At 33.0% G+C, this 22,564-nt stretch overlaps 5 protein-coding genes and 1 non-coding gene across 7 annotated transcripts; 3 read left to right on the top strand and 3 right to left on the bottom strand.

Moving 5' to 3' along the window:
* Window positions 1-222: 222 nt before the first annotated feature.
* Window positions 223-3,468, bottom strand: LOC126679487 (probable WRKY transcription factor 49). Its single transcript, XM_050374532.2, has 3 exons — window positions 3,029-3,468; window positions 2,431-2,577; window positions 223-913 (listed from the first exon to the last, which is right to left on the bottom strand). Exons 1-3 carry the CDS (start codon window positions 3,292-3,294, stop codon window positions 439-441), a joined length of 888 nt encoding a protein of 295 aa, XP_050230489.1. The 5' UTR covers window positions 3,295-3,468; the 3' UTR covers window positions 223-438.
* Window positions 3,469-5,913: 2,445 nt separating this feature from the next.
* On the top strand, window positions 5,914-8,429 carry LOC126678357 (protein MAINTENANCE OF MERISTEMS-like). The gene is made up of 5 exons (XM_050373262.2): window positions 5,914-6,179; window positions 6,272-6,685; window positions 6,987-7,531; window positions 7,617-8,027; window positions 8,108-8,429. Exons 1-5 carry the CDS (start codon window positions 5,918-5,920, stop codon window positions 8,279-8,281), a joined length of 1,806 nt encoding a protein of 601 aa, XP_050229219.1. The 5' UTR covers window positions 5,914-5,917; the 3' UTR covers window positions 8,282-8,429.
* A 617-nt stretch (window positions 8,430-9,046) lies between these two features.
* Window positions 9,047-12,222, bottom strand: LOC126661274 (protein FAR1-RELATED SEQUENCE 5-like). The gene is made up of 7 exons (XM_050355124.2): window positions 12,018-12,222; window positions 10,642-11,492; window positions 10,058-10,558; window positions 9,750-9,973; window positions 9,298-9,669; window positions 9,109-9,209; window positions 9,047-9,064 (listed from the first exon to the last, which is right to left on the bottom strand). Exons 1-7 carry the CDS (start codon window positions 12,090-12,092, stop codon window positions 9,047-9,049), a joined length of 2,142 nt encoding a protein of 713 aa, XP_050211081.1. The 5' UTR covers window positions 12,093-12,222.
* Window positions 12,223-16,551: 4,329 nt separating this feature from the next.
* On the top strand, window positions 16,552-17,185 carry LOC126665161 (cyclin-dependent protein kinase inhibitor SMR4). The gene has a single exon (XM_050357872.2). It carries the CDS (start codon window positions 16,762-16,764, stop codon window positions 16,987-16,989), a length of 228 nt encoding a protein of 75 aa, XP_050213829.1. The 5' UTR covers window positions 16,552-16,761; the 3' UTR covers window positions 16,990-17,185.
* Window positions 17,186-18,082: 897 nt separating this feature from the next.
* TRNAG-GCC (transfer RNA glycine (anticodon GCC)) lies at window positions 18,083-18,153 on the top strand. Its single transcript has one exon. It is a non-coding gene; the product is annotated as a tRNA-Gly (tRNA).
* A 1,718-nt stretch (window positions 18,154-19,871) lies between these two features.
* On the bottom strand, window positions 19,872-22,024 carry LOC126662229 (protein FAR-RED-ELONGATED HYPOCOTYL 1-LIKE). Of its 2 annotated transcripts, none has more exons than XM_050356179.2 (3): window positions 21,848-22,024; window positions 20,363-20,961; window positions 19,872-20,065 (listed from the first exon to the last, which is right to left on the bottom strand). In XM_050356179.2, exons 1-3 carry the CDS (start codon window positions 21,886-21,888, stop codon window positions 19,992-19,994), a joined length of 714 nt encoding a protein of 237 aa, XP_050212136.1. In that variant the 5' UTR covers window positions 21,889-22,024; the 3' UTR covers window positions 19,872-19,991. The 2 variants fall into 2 exon arrangements, with proteins under 2 accessions (XP_050212136.1, XP_050212206.1); XM_050356249.2 differs by lacking the exon at window positions 21,848-22,024 and adding an exon at window positions 21,739-21,840.
* Window positions 22,025-22,564: the final 540 nt, after the last annotated feature.

Below are 22,564 nucleotides of genomic sequence, written 5' to 3'. Positions count from 1 at the left end.
GGCATATCGAAAAAAAAAAGTATTATCGGATTGGAATCGATGACTATAATTAATGAGTTACAATTTAAATGGTATATATGCATTGAGTAGCATTCTGCTAAGGTTGTGCAATGATATTCTCAAAATCTCTTCCTTCTTCAAATGATTAAAACAAAAAATATCTATAATTATAAATGATTGTATTATATACTTTATAAACTCATCTTTATATGTATAATAATCTTGAGTGAATATATAATTATGTATAACTATGTAAATACTGACATTTATATAAATTTATATCATTACATTAATTTATATAATTGACTATAAAACAAGAACAACGAGTGGTGATTCAAAAATAAAATGAAAAGATTGAACAAATATAATTGCTAACAGACAGACGACCGTTCATTCTGCTTCTTTAGTTCCGCCCCTATATATATTGTGTAGACTAAGCTAATTAATGGAAGTGTTAAAGGCAAGATCAAAAGATGAATAGGAAAAAGTGGGAGACCAAGAAAGTGAAGAAGGTGAAGTAGGAGGAGAACAAGAAGAAGAAGAAACTGAAGATGCATTATTTGTATTTGAAATTGGATTTCTAACCATGAAAGGCACTATTATATCTTCAAGCAGCCCTTGTGGGCCTTCTGATTCATCAAGTGGGCCAGTTGGGGCTACATTTGTTTGAGATGGGCTTTGATCTTGGGCCCTATTTTCTGCTGTGATCTGTTGGGCTTCTTCTTCACCTTCTGATGATAAGCTTTTCTTGGGTTTTTTATTGGGAACATGAGTTTGGTCCATTAGAAAAAATGGGTAGGCAAAGTGTAAATGAAGTCCTTCATAAGTGATAATTAGGGTCTCTTCATCCTCACTTGATCTTTCTACTTGCTTTTTTGCACTACACCTTGGATTTGTGCATCTGTAATAGCTCCTGTTTCATCAATGTCAACATAAAAATCACCAAGGCACTGTTTGGAATCTAATTTGATGAATTATATAAACTTTTAATAAAAGCTCATAAAATATGAAATTGACAAATTTATGGAAATAATTTTAGAATATTTTTTTATAACAATTCATCATCTTAAAAATAATAATGAACTTAGCGTTTCATATTTAGGAGGTGGAATTTTACATAAAAAAATTATAGAAAAAATTATAGATTTTTGTATTAGACAATTAATTTTAATTTTATTTCAATTGCAAAATAAATCATAAACTTTAACGTGTTTTATAATTACTGCAAGAACTTTTAAATTTGGCAAATCAATTATGAACTTTGTTTTTGAATAATCAAAACTTCAACCTATTTTTTGTTGAAAAAACGCTTATATAGCTACCGGGGCAATGTATATTATGATGTCCACATCATCGATTGTTCCCCGAAAAATGGTTCAGTGTTTTGATTTGTCAAAACATGAAAGTTGATGGTTGATTTTGAAAATTTTAAAATTTACGTTGTAATTGCAAATTACACTTAAATTTATAATTTAATTTGCATTTAACCCTTAATTTTATTTATAAAGATTAAAGAAAAAATCTCTAAAATCTTTCAATTAGTGCTTACTGAACTTGACGGTGGTGTTAATTACTTTGATTGATTTGTAACCAATGTATTAAATTCAAGACTATTACTACTAATTTAGGTAAATAAAAATGAAAAAGCAGACAAAGATCCAAGTTGTTTTTGTGATGCATTAATGAAAAATTTACATTTCTAAATTGCCATCTTTTTCATGTTCTTAAATACAGATAGTTGAAGCAGACAATTAATTAAGACAAAGTGAGTAGAGAATGAAACAGTTGAACATATAGCATGATTTAAATGCTATGTTGAATGCCTAATCTCTCTATGGTACAAAAAATTAATCTGATTTTTTCCCCTTTTTTGCAAGTTTATCTAAATTTTTTAAATCGGTAATTTTAGCCTGATCTGAAAAATTATGAGTAATTTGATTTCAGCTTCACTAATTATTTAATTTGATAATTACCAGAAAATGTATTTAATTTGACATATATTTTCAGTTTTTCAGAGAGTTAATAAAATATTTATTATTTTTAAAAAATTTGAATTGTTTTTGTAGTTAATTATATATATAATGGATGCATAGAAAAATAATCATTAAATTACTTAAAAGATTTATATTATATTTTGAAGAATGTAAACTTCAAAGGAAGATGGCCAAAAGACATGTGAGGAGTGTTAGAAAACATTATCACTAGTTACTATAACAAGAAAAATGAAAATGACGATTCATAATAATAAAAACAAGATTCATTTGCCATATACTATAGGTGCACATGAAACTCAAAAAACCATGCACATTAATATTTTCATAGTAGTTATTTAATTTATTTGAAATTTGAACTCAAAATTTTACGGTTTTAACTTTCAATAGATTTAAATATAATTAATCAAAAGCTTCAAAAACAAATAGGAGTAATTACCTAGGAAATGGACTGTTCTTAATAGATTTTTGGCCATATTTTCTCCATTTATAACCATCGTCAGCCATCCCATTGCCACAGGTCTTGAGCTTCAGAGTATACTTGTTATTCTCCATCTTGCTCACACCCCTTTCAAATATTGAAATTCTGCAACAAGTAATTAATATGAAACCTATGTTAATTACAGTTACGGAATCAGAAATCGAAAACAAAAAAGTAACAAAAGAGAACAATAGTTTATGATTGAAGAAAATGATAAAATAAAATAATTTAAAGAATAATATTTTAAAGGGTAGAGAACAACTAAAACCAACCGATGACCCGTCCTTTAAGTTCCAATCATGGCTAAGTATATTAATATGATAAATAGTGGGCGAAGTAGGGTAAGGCGAGGTGGGGTGCTCAGTACTGCAATGTACGAAACTGATGAGTATCGAATAATTATTTTAATGGGGATCAAATAATTTTAAGTCAAACAATATGTCGTTCAGTCTAAAACATACCGAACAACGTATAGTTCGACTAAGAAGAAATTTCGCCTCACATGAATAAAATTTCGAATTCCGCCACAAATGATAAAGGGCTCAAAATAGGAAACCTGGGTGGTGAAACAGCAGCTGGTGAGTGATCATTCTTGTTGTGGGGGGCTGTGAAGGATAAAGCATTCTGAATATCATGAATTGTTGGGCCAGAATAAACGGTAGAGATGAGTTTATTACTAATAGTTTGGTGATTAGTAGAAGAAGAGTGAAGATTTGGGAGATGAAGAAAGAAAGGAGAATCATCATCAAGAAGCTCTCTTACAATAAGCTCATGATCATCATCTTCACAACTAACCCAATTTGTCTGAATTTCTTCCACCATTGTTGTTACTGTTCGCCAACTCAATTTAGCTGTGCATTACAACCAAAAGGAGAAGAAGAAGAATATGTAGGTAGTGAAACTATAGTTTGCACAAGAAGAAGCCAAAAGAAAGTGATAAGAAGTGAGTAATATATAATGTTTGAAGAAGGGATATAGGTAAGAAAGAGTGGAGTAGATGAAGAAAAAGTTGGGAATTTTGAGACCTTTTAAATATTTTAGGGTTTTACTATTTTATATCTACTCTTGAAAGGGCTATCAAAAAACAATTACTCCTAAAAGAATACCTTAATTTTGTTCACTGTTTAGAATTATAGTAATTTTTATTACTAATATAAGACATGTCATGATTAGATTAAAATCTCAAATAGAAAAAAATTAATTTTAATTAAAATAGTTACTCTGTCACCAATCAAGATATTATTTCATGTTGATTTAATATTCTAATTCAATTATATGCATATATTTCTCTAAAAACAAATTATATGCATATATGTCACACTATTAATAAAAAAAGATATAATTTAATATAGAGGTTGAATTCTAGGCGGTTGCTAAATTAGCGTTTTTTTTAAAATGGTTATTATCCTTAAAGAACCGTTATAATTGTTTAGTTTGTCGTAATTGGTTTATTGATTCTGGGAGTCATTGTACTATTTCAAAGTTGCAAAATGGTCACCGAACAATTTTTTGTTCCAAAATGGTCACTGTACTTGTGATTAGTAACTTCCGGCGATCACCAAATGAAATCCGGTGACTTTTGTCCTACGTGGCTTGCCGGAAGTTTACTCACACCTTCCTCTTTGCCATGTCATTGTCAATATCACTCTTATTTTTCTACATCATCATCTTCTTCCCTAATTTTTTAAACATTTTCCGACAAAAAGAAAGGTGTGAGTCAGCTTCTGGCAAGCCACATAGGACAAAAGTCACCGGATTTCATTTAGTGATCGCCAGAAGTTACTAATCACAAAATACAGTGACTATTTTGAAACAAAAAATTATTCGGTGACTATTTTGCAACTTTGACAAAGTACAGTGACTCTCAAAATCAATAATCCGTCATAATTTGACAACTAAACTTTCATTTTTACTTCGTAGATTATTATAGTAATTTATGTCAATAATTATTCATGTGGCAGTAAAAGGCCAGATTATGTCAATAATTATTCATGTGGCAGTAAAAGGCCAGACAACCAAGAGTAGATATAAGAATAGAAATATAATTGACTATGAGTATATAAATAAGCATATATATATATTAAAAAAAATAAAACCCTAAAATATTTAAAGGGTCTCAAAATTAAAAAAAAAAGTTTAGGAATCTGAATTGACTATGAGTATATAAAAAAGCATATATGAATTAAAAAAATAAAAGTTTAGAAATCTAAAAAAAAAATCAAATAAAAGTTGAAGGAACTGATGAAGCAAACAATACATTTTAAAAATTTCAAAATAAATTTAGCCATTTTTTTATCGCTACATGAGCCACTATTGATCTAAATTGCTACAACAACCTACTATTAATGAAAATACTAAAGTTTTTATTCATAAAAAAATACCAAAATTTTTATTCATAAAAAAAAGGAGTAATGTCACAAAAATTCACCAACTTTACATGTTTTTTCAGTTAAAGCACGTTCTTTAAAACTTCTCATAAACATATACCAACTTTCATTTTTTTTTCTAAATTCATACATGGTGCTGATGTGACACTTATTAATTGGTGCAATTTGCTAAGGTGTTAGTCATTTTTAACTAATGAATAAGTGACACATCAACACCGTGTATGAATGTGGAAAAAAATGAAAGTTGGTGTATGTTTATGAAAAGTTTTAAAGAACGTGATTAAATTGAGAAAACGTGTAAAGTTGGTAAATTTTTATGACTTTATTATTGCTAAACACCGCCCCTTTTTACTTAGCACCGCACAGACGAAAGACATTTTTACCCTTTTCACTTTTTCAATAGAAAACCAATTCATAAAAAAAAACCTAAATCCTCTCAACTCATTCAACTTTTCACAAATTCATATTTTACGAAAATGTCGGATTTGGAACGAGATAGAAATCGACAACCTCCGGTAAGTTTTTTTTTTTATTAATTTCGTTTTTTTTTTAAAAAAACAATTAAAAAAAAGAGAAAACGGGATTTTACGTCCCCTCCGGAGGAGGAGACGCCGGAAACCGGCGTCCCCTCTTCCGGAGGGGACGTGAAATCCCACGTTCCCTCCGGAAGAGGGAACGTGGATTTCCCACGTTCCCTCTTCCGGAGGGAACGTGCGTCGTCCCCTCCGGAAGAGGGGACGCCGTTTTCGGCGTCCCCCCTTCCGGAGGGGACGAACGGCGTCCCCTCCGGAAGAGGGGACGCCGGAAACGGCGTCCCCCCTTCCGGAGGGGACGTGGGCGTCCGGCGTCCCCTCTTCCGGAGGGGACGCCGGACGCCCGTTCCGGAATTTAATGAAATTTGAATTTTTTTTTTAAAAAAAATAAAAATTTAAATCTAATTATTGTTTTTTTAAAATAAAATAAATAATTATTTGAAATAAATTAAATAATCAATTTATTTAATTTAATATATATTATTTCTATAATTTAAATTATTATAACTGCAGGGCGGAAAGCGTATGGGGAAGACGTTTTTGGCCCCAGAATTAGGGGGATCGGGAGCCCGTCACGTTACGACGCGTAAAGTTTCTGCCTCGGCTCGACGGAAGAAACAAGCGCATACTTCTCCCGATGACGTCCGCATTCCTGTTGAGGATCTTAGAGAGTCTGATGATTTTGTGAGCTCAGAGGACGAGCCAGAGGACGAGCCAAGTGAAAAAATTTACATTTCTAAACGGAAAAAGGGTGCAGGTGGTCGGTTCGTTGGCGACTCGTCATCAGGTAAATATAATTAAATGATTATAATTAATTTAATTTAATAATATTGTTAAAAAAATTAAATGTAATTTAATTATGTTTAATGTTACTTTCAGGGTCGAACAGACGACCTGAAGAGGTTGACGTGTGGACCGTTACTGGTCCAGTACCTGGTGGACCCGAGGATGACACTGTTATTCCTAGTTTTCTCGGGCATGTCGCTTCTCGGCTATGGGATGGGGCGGACAGAGGCGTGCTGAAGTGTCAGACTAGACATGGAGCTCTGAAGAAGCTGAGACAGTGGTATGAGACGGCCTCAGAGGAGGTTAAGGTGCTGATAGACGGGACTGAGATATCACATCTCCCGTTTATCATGTTTGATCATCTGGATATCCCGCTCCTTTCTGCATTTGTGGAGCGATGGCAGCCAGATACAAACTCTTTTCACATGCCATTCGGGGAGATGACCATCACATTACATGACGTGTGGCATATTCTTCGGATTCCAGTTGCTGGGGCTATGGTTTCAGGTGCGATATTCTGTTATATTTTTTACATTTAATAATTCTTTAATTAGGTCTCATTATTATGTTAGGTAAATTTAATGTTATTTAGGATAAGTTAATTGTTTTAGGTTATTTAATAAAATATTTAGACAAATTAGTTGTTTAATGTGGATTGTGTTTTGGTTTGCCAATTGTAATTTCTTTGCAGGACTTCCCTGAAAAATGGGTGATGCTCATTTTTAGGGGAAGTGCTGCCCAATTTTTTCTAGAAATTTACTGTACCTATTGCGTGATATTAATTTAAATTGCGAAATTATGTTTTCAGGTCAGCCGAACAAGGCCCAGCTGATGGCTTACTGCGTACAGATTTTAGGTATTTCACCAGAGGATCTGGTGAGTAAGACGAGCAAGCATTTTGCCCAGGGAGGTGTGCTGATTGAGTCGATCATCAGCTTATGTAGGCATGACCGTACTGCAGAGGTGGAGGCAATAGCCTGGATCTGGTTGACGTTAGGTTGCACTCTATTCACTGACAAGAGTGGCCATCGGATTAGACCTGCAACCATATGGGAGGTGCGGGAAGGAGTCACAGATACGAGTACAGTTTCCTGGGGATCAGCTACACTAGCTTATCTCTATCGGCAGCTTGGAATCTCATCGAGAGGAGACTGCTCCGGTTTGACTGGCTGTCTGACACTGCTGCAGACATGGATTTATGAGTACTTTCCATGCTTCCGGCCCCAGCGAGAGCGGTTGTTGATCGAGTCTCATCTTCCTCGAGCATCTAGCTGGAGTGCTACTGCGTCAGATTGCTCAGCCACCCGACTTCGGTCCTTGCGAGCTCGTTTGGACACGCTGACTGCTGAGGAGGTATGTAAATTTGTTAATTTATTAGCTAAATTTTATTTTATTACGATTGCTATATTTTAATTTTTGTTTTGTAATTTTTTAACAGATCACATGGCTCCCTTTTGGCGGCGAGCCTGCTGCCACCATAGAGCACACTGCATATTATGGCTGGATAGCGTACCGGGACATTGTCGAGCCGTACATGCCGTCTAGGGTGCTGCGACAGCTGGGTTATGTGCAGACTGTACCTGTGCCAATTTGTCGGCCAATAGGGGCTGTTAGGTCCTGGAAGTCACTCAAGTACTCTGTGGACATGAGTGTGACGATTGCGGTTGACATGTGGAACGCTTTTCCGGTCATGTACAAGCTGCCGTTAATGGGATTTGAGGAAGCCCACGTTATTGCTGGAGGATGCCATCCAGCTTACCTGGACTGGTTCGAGCGCCATTCGCACCCCCGTATCCTTCCTGACAGAGATGTTCCACGACGACATCCTCCCCGCAGCAACAACGATTATGTAAGTTTTCATTTTATAATTTAGTGAATATTACATATATTTAACATATTGAATTTACTTGTCTATTTATGGTATTACAGTGGATGACACTGGTGACCAGCAGATACGAGCATTTCATCCAAAAAGTCAGCACGATTACCGCCCAACATAGACAGCACTGCGAATTTGACGGCATTCCGGAGTTGGAGACTGAGACGGAGGAGGCCAGCACGGAGTTGGAGAGAGTCATTGCCGCTTGGCGCATTGCTGACTGAGTGCTGTTAGTATATGTTGTATGTTTATATTATTAGTACTTTTTTCTGATTATGGACTTGTTTTCTTTAGATGTTAGTTTCTAGAGAATTTTTTTATATTATGTACGTGTTTGTTTTTATGCAATTTCATGAACATTTTTAAATATTACGTACTGTGGAGTTCAAAAATATTACACGTATAATAATAAAACACACAATCAGCATAATTACCGAATAAACATTTTACAATCAACTCAATCTGCCATACCTATCAAACTATCCCATTGCTCTCTCCTATTAGCATATAAAGTATGTCAAGACTGAACAATATGGTCCCTGTGCTGGAACCACAGGGTGGGAATTGGTGGGACAGGAAAATTATCCTGCAAATTCAACCTAACAAAATGAGCGCGTCCACTAATATACAATATCACTATCTCCTTCGATGGTCGTGAGTGAACCTCAGAGGAATGCAAAGGCAGAACAGTAAACGAAGAGAACCGCGTCTGTTGTAGCGTCCCGCCTTGTATGTAAATAACAGCTGCATTGAAGATAGTGGCAATAGGGAACAAGTCATCCAATACCTGCATCCATTTAATAAGCCAGAATATAAATATCATTTTTTAAAAAAATATAATAACTTTGTGATAAATTTATATAATTCAATTAAATACCTGCATCCAGTAGCTAGGGCCACACTCTCCGCCTTCCCAGCTAATACGTGTAATGGCCGCTTGCAACCCATCAATGAAAATACCCTCGTATCGATAAGGGTGGGCGGAGATTTCATTTGCAATGTTCATTCTAGTCATTCCCCACATCTTCTCGTCACCATATATGTGGCTTGCCACCACGCGAAATCCACAGTTGCCGTCTCCACGCACGTCCACAAGCTCGTCAACGAATGGTAAAAGGAATCCTGGAATAACCTCCGCATTTTGCAAACCAGCTGCGGGAAATAAAAAAAATATTATTATAAATAACAAGGATACTACTACAGTAGACGTACATAACGAATATTAGTGGATAATAATTACCTGACGCGGATGTACGATTTTTCTGAGCTTTGGAAGATTTAGGACGACCAGGTACACGGTCCTTGTACTCATGACGACTCGGATCCCGCTTCGTTGATTTGCTCCCCTTTGGTCGACCTCTGACATTTGTTTTAACTTCTGGTTCCATGTAGCCTAAGTCTTCGGGGTGAAGTCGCTCTCGAACAATACGAGAAATATCACGCAACACTGAAGGATCCTTAGTCATGACCTCGTCGGCGACCTCGTGAAAATACTGATGTTCCTCAGTCTGAAAACCAGCAAAATCGGGTTGCGCAGATGTGTCCAACCCATCGCCGAGAATAACAAGTTTCGTCCAAAACGGGTGTATACTGTCAAGGCTGATCGGGTTACCTACAAATAACACATATTAGCTTTCAATAACAATATTAATATTTTTAATATTAGTATTCAATGAAAGTGGTGCGTGATACCTGAATCGACCACCGCTCGCAGCTCACATGCACAGGGGATCTGATGTGTTGATCTAACCACACAACCACAGCGATCGTAGACATCGGTACTCAATTCTCGCATACGCCTTAGTTCTTTCGATATTAAATCCAGACAGTAATGTGACACTCTGCATGAGAGCTTGTCAAATGGAAAACCGCGTCGATGTACGCCAATAGTCCGTCTGGAGTCCTCAAGTGTTTTGCTGCAGTAATTTTAAAACATTTATGTTAATAATAATGACAACATAGTTTGTATAAGTACTAATATTACTCGAGAAGAATGTTACCGGATATCTATCAACTGCGACTGTATAACTTTGTCGACCTTCGTCCAGACTGTGTCCAGAGCACCGGTGCTAGAGTTGAGCCACTGCTTAAGCTGAGCATGTGCGCTCTCGACTCTACATGTGGTGGTGTTTTCAAAATGTAGGACTAAGTCCGTCCAGCAAGATACGAACTTCTCTCTGTGTCCCAGCCAAGTCCCCTCAATGTACTGTATCAACCCTGGAAAACCTTTAAACCGATCTCTGAAGTGCTCCACAGCTATGTTATATTGATCAAAACTTGGCGCTCTGATAATTTTCTTCCATGTACTATTCTTGAAAATTTCAGCAAACTCTTGGTTTTTCCCACTAATTCTGTACACTCTATCTTCTACGTCCTTATTTATGTGCCACGTACATAGTAGATGAGAAGAACGTGGGAAAACCTCTGACACTGGTCTCATAAGCCCCAATTCTCGATCAGTAAGAATAGCGCTCGGATGAATATGTTCCCCAATCAAGCACCTGCATTATTGCCCGATGATTTAATAAGTAATTTGAATTTGAATATCATTAAAATATCAAATAACATAATTATAATTAAATACCTCAGTCTCTCCAATACCCATCTGTAACTCCCTTCAGTCTCATCCTTCATAATTGCATATGCAATTATGAAGTTCTTGTTGCAAGGAGTCATTCCAATAATCTCAAAAAAAGGCAGCTTGTACTTGTTCGTCTTGTACGTGGAGTCCATGCCGATGATCCAGTAGTACGTACGAAGTAGTCTCACTGAATCAGGATGAGCCATGAAAATATGGGTCAACACACCTGTATCCTCCTCAGCAAGAGTCCAGTGTACATAATCATTTTGCTGAGCCATGTGATAAAATTGCCCAACCACATCTCTACCCTCAAAGCTAGACTTTCTCAAAGTCTCTCTATAGTTGTACACTTGCTTTATTGTAGGGTTGTCAGATGGTACTTTTTCTTTTAAAGCTGCCATGATAGAACACGGCTTCGCTTGTGCCGCACTCATATCTCGCACAATTTCTTTCGCCTCGCCACTCAGCCCACTCATCTGACGGTATCCTTCAGGATACACAGCTAGAGCATGGTTGTGTGTACTCGAAATACCAGGATCTGTAAGTATAAACCATGCAGTCTTTCCTAATTTGACAATAATTTTAAATTTGCACTTACACGCTTTTGTCTTCGTATTTTTCCGTACGAAGGAATCAGAATCTGTGAATGAACCTCTGTAACGCTCACCCCGAGCACATCGTAGAAGCTTCTTTTTCCCCTCGTTCTTATGTGACGAAATGACTAATTCAAATCCAATCTTTATAGCAGTACTCTTAGCCCAAGTAATTGCTTCAACATCACTATCAAACCCATGATCTAGCTTAAACCAATCGCTGTAATCAATTCCATCACCGCCATAATCTTCTAAATCAACCTGCAAAACATAAATACTTACGTTTAACAAATCGAAATAATATGTAATAAAAAGTCGTAATAATATGGAATAAAAAATTACTGTAATTATTAAAAAAAAATCATTTCAACGTTTTTTTTTAGCATTAGTTAATTTCCGGCCGCGACGTTTCGGTCGCGGCCGGAAAAGGGGACGCCGGCGTCCTCTCCAGAGGAGAGGACGCCGGCGTTGGGCGTCCCCTCTAGAGGAGGGGACGCCCAACTCCACGTCCCCTCTAGAAGAGGGGACGTGGAATTGGGCGTCCCCTCCTCTAGAGGGGACGCCAATTTTGGGCGTCCTCTCTTCTAGAGAAGACGCCCGGCGTCCTCTCTAGAAGAGGGGACGCCCAAAATTGGCGTCCCCTCTAGAGGAGAGGACGTTGCATTTCACGTCCTCTCCTCTGGAGAGGACGGCAAACTCTGGCGTCCCTTCCTCTGGAGAGGACGTGAAATTCAATCGTCCCCCTTCACAAATTTTAAATAAAAATTTAAAATAACTAATTTTTACCTCGGAAAAGCCGGGAAAACTTGTTTCCGACTGTCGGTACTCGTTTCCCGACGAATTATACTCGTTATCCGTCATTTTACTCGACTTTTTACGTAGTTGTTCGAGTGTGTTCGAATGAGTTGAGAGAACTTTTTTTTTTGAAATTTTGCTAAAGGGTAAAAATGTCTTTCGCCTGTGCGGTGCTAAGTAAAAAGGGGCGGCGAATAGCAATACCCAAAAAATACCAAAGTTTTTTTTAAAATTGAGGAGTATAACAAATTGATCTATAATAGCCGTTATGTTAAAACTTCCGTGACCTACAACAGAACATTTTGGGCAAAATGGGAGACCACCTCATAAATATTGGTGATGAGGGCGGTATAGACATAGTTTCTGAACTGCATCTGCATGCCTTGGTAATTGACATCAAATGTACCATGTTTACATTTAAACAGTAACCAACGGACTATGATTTTGAACAAATAATTAATTGTTGGAAAACTTTGGGTTAATAGCTTCATATTAAATAGGACTCGTTCTTCCACTTATTGATACATCAGTATATATAAAACTATAATTGAATGTTTATAATTTAATTAATTTAATCAATATTATTAACATCATTATAAAGTTGTATTATCATATAAGTAATAATTATATTTATATAAGATCGTAGTTGGCATTCATAAAAAAAAGATCGCAGTTGATATAATTTATATAGAATCCTATCACATATAATTATTATATTAAAATTAAATTAAGGCAACATTATTTTTTTTATTCATAATTTTGACCATTTTATTAAATATATTTTAAAAAAAATTAGATAATCTTTTGACAGTTTTATAAATTTGAATAAATATATTCGTGTCTAGTCCAACCAAAACTACTTAATTACTTGTTAGTAAAAATAATTTTATAACTATGACTGAATTTAAGTATAATTATTTTAATTTATAAATTTGACAAATCAGATAGTTTATTTTTTTTTTAAATTGATCAAAAAAATAAAAATTAGTAATAAAATATTATCTAGCCAAAAGTAATTTATAAATATAATTAAATTTAATTGTTTTTGTTGAGGGATGAACATAATATATAACTATAATATAATATATCTAAAAGTTTACTTACATAAATAATGCCAAAGATTCTAATCTATATATAGATGGATTGTCCTTAGTAATTTTACAAGTGATTTATTTGTGTGATGATGGGACTGATGAATAAAGGTGGACCTATATATATATATATATATATATATATGCTACCTCATCTCATGACCCCATTCAGCCCAAGCAACAGTCAACCATAAAATAATGGAACATTTGGAGTATATTATATTTAAGTGTATGCATTTATCACTAATCTCTATTTGGAACTATCATTTGGTTTATATAACTTTTTCTAAATTCTTTATGGCAGTTGAGCCTACATTTTGCATAAGTTGGATAGCTAGCTAAATAAATTACATTAATTATTGATCATCATATATTATGCATATACTTAAAACTTATTAAATCTGTAACAACTACTTGAAATTCTTTCTAGGTTTAAAATTTAAATCACCAAACTCAAATCTTGCATGCATAAAAATTTGAATACTTGTCCTTTTTGAATTAGAAATTCAAGAAATCAAAATTTTTAACTAAAAAATATCAAATAGAATAAATAATCTTACTTATGAGAGATATAATTCTTGTAATGAAACTAGGAGAGCAGTGGCTAGTTGTTAAAATATAAGAATTTGTTAAATCTATTTTTAATTTAGATTAGTTTAAGTTTTATGTTAGAACATTATTTTTATGAGTGGTTGCTTCAAAGTGAGGGAAGTTATGTCCGTATCTGGCTTTGACTTTTGATATTTCAAAATTTCATAAAAACAAAAGCCATGCAAAACGACAACCTCTGCTTTCGTCGTTTTGTGAGGTTGACTGTCAGAAGTGGGCGTAGGTTTTGTGTTTTGCTGGGCGGCCGTCGGTTAACTTAACAATACAAAAACCAAAACCAAAACAAGTGGGGTCTGGTTTAAGCTTATGAAGAAGAACACCAAATCAATCTCTATCTTATGTTCGAAAGTCAACCCTTTGAATGACACGTGTATGGGATTATGTTGGTCTGAATTTCACGTGTAAAGAATGGGAGCGGTTCAACCTGTCCCTTGGCTTGTGGTGGTGTTTCCGAGGGGCTAGCCTAGAGAGATGGATCTGGAGAATAACGAACTAACAAATCCACCTTGGAGATTTAAGAAAATATAGATGAAGCCAATTTATTTAGGGATAATTTTTACTAGTATTACTTTTATGAATTAGATTGTACAAATAGTAAATTGTTTTTTTTTTATAATTGACAAGAAAATTTATAGGAGCAATTGAATTTAAAATCTACCGGTTTATTGTTAAGCGTTTATATTATTTGAACTGTAGTTAATTAGGCGTAATTCTGTGTGCATGAAATCAAATAAATATTTTATTAAATAATAAATATAAAAAGAATTAAGATAAAAATGTCAAAATCTATAAATACACTATCTTTTCATTAATAAAAAAAATTATATTTTAATAATTATAGTAATTTATTATTTTTAAAATATTAAATTTTTATGATACATTGTTTCTATTTTATAATTTTATAATTCTTTGTGCCGGTGTCTTACTTGTAAATTGACAAATTTTTGAATTAACTCAGAACATACTTTGTTGGATATTGGCTTTATATAGTCATTTTTTATTAATTGATTTTGACTAAATTTAAATTCTTTCGAATAGTTTATAATTTTAGACATTTAAATATTTTATTTTATTCTTTGATTGATTTTATGTGTCTTGATTAATTTTTCTTCTGACATGTTATCACTCAAACATGAACGTTCAAGATTTAAAAGATGTACAAGGATTAACATGTGGTTAAACAAATATGAAAATAATATAAATTTATATTTATATCTATATTACTTACAAAATGAAAAAAAGATAAGAAAAAAAAAGTTATAACTCTTATTTTTACAATTTAAGCTGTATTATTAATGCACATTTACATATAAATAATTGAAATACGCAGATCTTATTAGTTTCTTCATTTTAGCATTTGAATTAATATATTTTTGTCGTGCAAACAAATAAATTAGTGCTAATTTTAATTACTCTTTTTCAGGATGGGTTCTTTTGCAAAAACAATTCAAATAAAAATTACTTTGTCAACATTTTACAATTGAATGATTATCCAATGATAAAACTGATAAAACTAAAGTAAAAATATATAATTATATAAAAAAAAGTTAAAATATATAATCCTAGATGGTCACTAGCCAATAGATGGGAGACGACGGCCAGCAATCTTCGCTCCTACCTTCGCCCCTCTAAATTTGAATGGATGTAAAAATGTTACATTTATAATAAAATGAACAAAATTAAATAAACATCAATAAAATATCTAAAAACATTTTTATTGAATATCAGTATATAGTATTTATGGAATATCAATGAATATCCATGAAATATTAATATGTAATTTTACATTGTTTGAATGAAAGAACAATGCATTTATTTATTTAATATATATTACTGAAAATCAACAAAATTTTACAAAAACATTAATAAAAAATTGAGAGCAAATCTTTTTGATACTCTTCATATATCATAATTCAAAATTCCATCCATCTTTTTTATAAATCAAATGATAAGATATTTTATTTTTATTTTTATTAGTAATGTTTTAGTCATTCAGTCAATATAATTGTATTAATAAACTAAGTTAAATGAAAGTATATTACATTTGAAGAGCATTAGAGTAATTTTCTCAAACATCAATAAAATTCTGCATATATCTGTACTATATATAAAAGCACGGATTGAGGGGGAGAGGACAAACACATTTATGATAATCCCTTTATGTTTTTTAAAATATAATTATTAATTAAAAAAACTTTTAAAATAGTTATTAGAGTTAAAGTACCAATTAAAATAAATTACTTATAATTCTATGCTAAGATAATTTTCTAGAGTAATGATTAAAATAAAATTTTAAATATTTAATTATTACTACTTAATTATTATTTAATCATCTAGAATTCAAACGAAGGTAAACTACTTCTAATAAATTATTATTTTACTTAAAATTTAAAATTATTTTATTGTCTACAAATAAAATAAAATATATTTCATTAATTGTCATTTTAATTATCATTTAATATTTTATATTTAAATATAATTTATTATAAAAATAATTATTAATTAAACATAATAAAAGTAATTATCCAAATCCATAATAAAAATAGTAATTATTATTTAACGAGTCACACTACGAGACACATATAAAACACGTAAAGCGACACTAGTATCTATAAAATATCGGTTAATTGTTTTTATACTTAAATTACATTTTTTGGATAGATAGGGAAGATAACACATTCGATCAAAACTGAACTCCGTAAATTTTAAAAACAGCCCATATGTCAGTTTGAAACAAGCCCATTTTAACTAAAAGTAAGCCCACAACCCAATTACATTTAAAACCCAAACCAAAACATTTCCCGCGCATTCACCGACTGAATTTGCTTCTGCCGCCAATTTCAAAGAAAAACGAATAAAACGCGATAAAAATCAGCCCACGTCCACCTCCAATTTTCCTCTAACACCCACGTCTCTCCTCTACTTATTCTCACCAAATTTTTTAATTTCCCCCACTTTTCCCCAATTTCAAATTTTCAAAATTTCCCTCTCTGCATAACTTCCAATTTTGGCATTCAAAAATTCTAAAAATCAAAATGAATTCCGGCGAGAGATGTGATTGCGGCGGAGAAGACGAGTGCACAACTCCGAGGAGTAGAGAGTGCAGGATACCAGTGGTTTTTGTTTGCCCTCCGCCTCCGAGAAAGAAAGCTGTGGCCGGAGCTAAGCGGGATCCACCGTTGAACGGGTATTTTCAACCGCCGGATCTTGATCTAATTCTGCTTTGCAATATGCCTTCTCGAAGACGGGAAGCTTGGGCTTAATCAATTAGCGAATATTGTTTGTTCAATTTATTGTGTTTTTCTTGTTTGTGTTTTGTTAATTAGGTTTTAGATTAATATATTATTGGATTATGGTTACTGTTTGGGTACATATTTTTGTTAATACTTGTTAAACATTTTTTCCCTTATTACAAATTGTAGTTTAAATTCTTCAAGTTACATATTTAAATTGTCTTCATTACTATCCAGTTAAAAAAGCAGTCCTTCAATGTTTTCTCCTTGTACGACTATACTATATAGAGAAAAGGGTCATTTATGCCCTTAAGATTTGACTTTAAGATTAAGTAAACTCTCAACGTACAAAAATGTTCAAATATGCCCCTTACGTCGTAGAAAATGAACAATCAGGCCCCCAATTTGGACAACCAGACCCCTAACGTTTTATTTATACGTCAAAATTAGAGGTTTGGTTGTCAACATTTTAAAACGTTAGGGCATATTTGAACCTTTCCGGATGTTGAGGGCTTAATTGATCCTGGAGATAAACCATAGGGGCATAAATGACCCTTTTCCCTACTATATAATAAAGTCTAACATTCTACCCTATTCTCCAAGCCGCCGAAAACCCAAACTCGTGAAATGAGAGCGAAGAAAAGAAACTAATTGATAATTTGTCATAATCAAGAATTTAAATCATGATTAATGTTGAAATTAAAATGTAGAGATTGATTGCTCAAAATGTTACTTATATGGAGTTATTGATGAAATCTGTTAACTATATTGACAACTCAAGTTTTTTATTTCGAACTTTGTATACAAATTTTGGATTACTTATGATGAAATTTAAGTTGGAGGTTCTAATTGTAGATGAAGTTAATTAATTTATGAGAGATATACTTGATTTTACATTTCATAAATCTAAGGAATACATATATAAAACAGTTATCTATAGTGAATTTGTTGTATTAATAACTCGTAAAGATATAGTTTTATTTATTTTAACCAATTAATGAAATTATGAAAGTACATTTTAACATTTTAATTTTCTTTGTATCTGATGTATATTATTTCAAACATTATTTGTTTCTTTGAATCTATTGTATATTAAGATAAAAGACGCATTTTAACCTCGATAGCACCAGTGGTCTAGTGGTAGAATAGTACCCTGCCACGGTACAGACCCGGGTTCGATTCCCGGCTGGTGCATATACTTTTGTTTTTTTAGCTTTTTTCCTTGAAAGATAAATAAATGCATTTTTGTAAATTCTATCCAGCTTCAAATGAATAGGAAAAAAAACAGAACAAAGAAAAACAAATAATGTAACAGAAAAATAGTATAAACAAGGCAAAAGGCTCACTTTAGCTCCTGAGGTCAAACCGAAATAATTAATAAGACCCTAAGGTCGAAGGTAGCTCAATTTGGACCCTGAAGTTGTCCAAAATAGTTCACATCCCACCGAAAAATTTGACACCGTTAGTTTTCTGTCAAGTGATGACGTGGCACGTATGAAAAAAGTTCAAAAATATCCTTAACGTTTAAAATATTTACCAATTTTTTATTTATAACTTTTTTTAACCATTTTCACCCTCTTCTTCATTTAAATATCAATAATTAAATAATATTTAAAATTAAAATATTTATTAAAACAATCGAAACTCAATTAGACACTTCAAAACCTAATTAAACAAATCGAAATTCAATTAAACAAATCAAAATTCAATTAAACCAATCAAAATTCAATTTAAAACTAATTAAATCAACTAAAATTAAAATTTCGTAAAACCCATCGAATATTTTTCGAATCTATTTAAAAAAAAAAATATCACCGCCTTCTACCGACCGCCGGATATTTCTTCCGGCGGTCTTCTCCGGTTCTCCCATGGGAGAACAGCCACTGCTCTTCCCAAGTGGGAAGAACAAAGGCTGCTCTTCCCAAGTGGGAAGAACAGATCTGTTCTTCCCACTTGGGAAGAACAGATCGGCTGTTCTTCCCAACTTGGGAAGAACAGATCGGCTGTTCTTCCCATGGGAAGAACAAGATTCTTCATGTTCTTCCCATGGGAAGAACAATAGGATGGAGAAGACCGCCGGAAATAAATTCCGGCAGTCGGTGGAAGAGGAAATTAAAAAATATTATTTTTTTATTAAATTTTTTTATTTTTATTTGATTTTTGGTTGGAATTTTTTTTGCCGAAGATTATAGTGGTGCTGGTGTGTAGTAGCAGGGAGGTGAATTAGATTTAAATTGAATTTTGATTGTTTTGATTGAATTTCGAAACGTTTAATTAGGTTTCGAAATGTTTGATTGAGTTTCGATTGTTTAAAGAGATATTTTAATTTTAAAAATTATTTAATTAGATATATTTAAATGAAAAAGAGGTTGAAAATGGTTAAAAAAAATCAAAAATATAGATTTGGTAAATTTTTTAAACATTAAGGATGTTTTTGAGTTTTTTCCTAAAGGCCACGTCATCATTTAAACGGAATAAACTAACGGTGGTGCGATGTGAACCATTTTGGACAATTTTAGGGGCTAAAGTGAGCTATCTTCGAGCTTAAGGTCTTATTAATTCTTTCGGTCTGACCTCAGGGGCTGAAGTGAGCCTTTTGCCTATAAACAACAATAAAATATGTAAATTACAACACAAAGTGTTGGTAAGTAGTAGGACAGCACATGATCAAAAAGGACAATTATGAAATGATCAAACATATTATGCCTCTCAGCCCTTCTCTTTGCAATCTTTTTTTATTTTTTATTTTTGAGGAATTCTGTTTGCAATCATTAAGATTTTCTTGAAAATTGGAAAAAGAAACACATCTTTAAATAAGGAAATGAAATGGTAATATCACTGCCACTACTACAAAAAATAAAATCAAAGAAATTTGGAGCCAAATTAAAATTCTGAAAAAACAGTGAGAATCATTAAGATTGTTCAATAAGCATGAACAAGAAGCCGTATTTCATTTCAACTTGAGTTTATACATGAGATACAACTACAAGTTTTTACCTATAAATATTATACATACAACCAAGGGATCCCTACTACAGCATGAGCATCGAAAAATACTGCTCAAATTCTTGATCGATTGTCGGTTTTATAGTGCCTGCTTCAGCTTCTGCATTCATAACACAACTTGGTTAACAAAGAATCATAAAAGAACCTACTCATACAGAGTTTAACAAGCCATTTATGCAAATAAAATCGACGATGAACCTACAAAGCTATGTTGCACCGAAACAGAAACGTTGAAATGAAAAACAGTGAATGACATTTTATTATAAGAATTCATTATAAACATAAAATATGTAGAGTTTCAGAAGCGTGCATGAAAATGGAAACAAAGGACTACAATGCAAGACTTGGTTAGTTTTCCTGTAATCCTGCTAGAAAGTAGCATGCGAGGCGAAATTACCTTGGTTAACAGGCCATCTTCCTGAAGACAGGACAAACGTATTTGGATCGGCCGGGTTGGAAAAGAAAATATCTTCAAGATCTTTATCTGTATATAGTTCAATGCCCTCATTACCATGTTCAGAGCACATATAATCAGAAGTCATTCCGAATTCTCCAGTGTGCTCGCCAACATTCGGATGTTGTAGTTCATTGTATTGAAGGTAAGGGTCTTGCTTCCCTGCTACAAAAGCCATTTCGTCTCTTCCGGAACCTTCCGTCCCTGCTGAAGATGAAGTGGAAGGCCCAATTGAAACCTTTGTTTCAAATTTTGCTTCACCCTGTACAGACATGGCAGAGTCAGAAGAATCACCAACAAAACTATTGCTATCCTTTGCTGATTCAGGATCTGAACCATCTTCTCTAGCATTTTCTTGAATAAAGTGTGTGATCATGCCGTCTTCTACTCGGTTTTCTTCCAACACCAAAACTGGCCTGAAAATTATGCGATGTTCCCAGCAATTATGCTTTGAGAGAGGTAAAATCAGTTGCTCAGCCTGCAACTTTCTTTTTTTGTTCAAGTCCAACATGTTCCCATTCATTTCTTTATCATAACGATAGCTGAAAAGAATAATAAGAAAACAGGCAGAAGCACACAATATGTATGAGTACTAAACTTGCAATGGTACAAACAGATAGAAAGCATCTAACAAATGTAAATCGTCAACAATTGTAGCACTATATATTGCACGGAAACTTATCGAATTTTATATTTTGGTACTCTATTTTTGTTTCTAAAATAGCTTTTGCAACTCAGAAACTCAATACTCCCTCCATTTTCTATTAGTTGTCCATTTAAGGAAATGTATTTGTGACGACGCGTTAGGATTTCTAGATAACTTTTACAATTGTATTTCGAATTTATCCTTCTAATTAAATCAGTCTATTAAGTATATGTAATTCCATTGACAAAGCTAAATTCTTCACTAATGGCTTAATTTTAGTCTTAAGGTTTACCGTTTCAGCATTTCTATTTCTGTGTATTATTACAAGAAATTGGCATTCTAATTCTCTACTCTACCAATGAGTTGTAGCTCAAATGGTATAAGCTGAAAGCAAACCGTCAGCGTCGTGGTTCAAATCCTCCCACAAGCGCTCCCCCTCTCCAATTATCAAAAATAAAATAAAAAATTCTCTACTCTAATTCCACCTTATAGATTAGACCACCATGAAACAAACTGAATGAATCACATAATAAAAGACTAGATTTCTTCAAGAAACAACTAATTAACACTTCTCCTTTCATAATTTCTTTATCATTCCTTAAAAAAAATATGATCTATAGTTCTATAAAAATTTGTTTGCTTGCCAAAATAAAACACAAAATTAAAGTCTAACCTTGCTCTAAGCTTAAAGCAGAAGATATCCATCATAATATATTGCAAATCGACATTTTGGGTGCTGTATAAATCAAAATAAAGCAAAAAAAAAAAAAAAAAAAAAAAACCTGTTGATCTCAGATTGGCTTTGGTTATCTTGTTCATCCATTTATGAATTCTCAGGCTGTAGAAAAATCCAGTTTATGAAAAATGAAACTAGAAGTAGGATATCCCTCTGTTTGAAAAATAAAATAAAGTTGGATATTAGTGAGAGTCAGAGCGAGACATGGTACCAATAGGAAGGAATAAAGGTGCCTGACGTATTTCTAATTTGTCAGTTCAATGCATCAACTCTCTTTTTACTCACTCAACATTAACAGCTGTATGAATATGGTAATTTATATTTTAATGAGGCTAAATAGCTCAAAAATATTAGTACAACATTATACTTTTTGGCGCAAAATAACAGGCATTGTGAATAATTTTATATCAAATCATAGAAATATTAATTACTCCATATATTTAAGTGATTAAATATTATATATACTCTAACTAATTATAATATGATGCATTAAAAAGAAAAACAAATCCCTTAAATATATGGAGCGATTACATAAAAATTATAATGAATTAATTTTATTTTATTTAATTAAATTATCAATTTTATAGAAGTGTTCTGTGAACTGCAAGGCACAAATTCAGATTTTTCACTAATTGGGGGCTAATTTAAATTTTTTTCCTAATTTTTGAGTCAAATACGTCATTAATCTGAATAATTCAAAGTTCAGTGACTAAATTAATTAAAATAATAGTTGAGATACTAAATTGATAGATTATAAAAAGTT

Source organism: Mercurialis annua, linkage group LG1-X, assembly GCF_937616625.2.
Source record: "Mercurialis annua linkage group LG1-X, ddMerAnnu1.2, whole genome shotgun sequence".
In the NCBI taxonomy this organism is placed as follows: domain Eukaryota; kingdom Viridiplantae; phylum Streptophyta; class Magnoliopsida; order Malpighiales; family Euphorbiaceae; genus Mercurialis; species Mercurialis annua.
The sequence above is the reverse complement of the archived record's forward strand: the minus strand, read 5'-3'. Positions and strand labels throughout refer to the sequence as shown.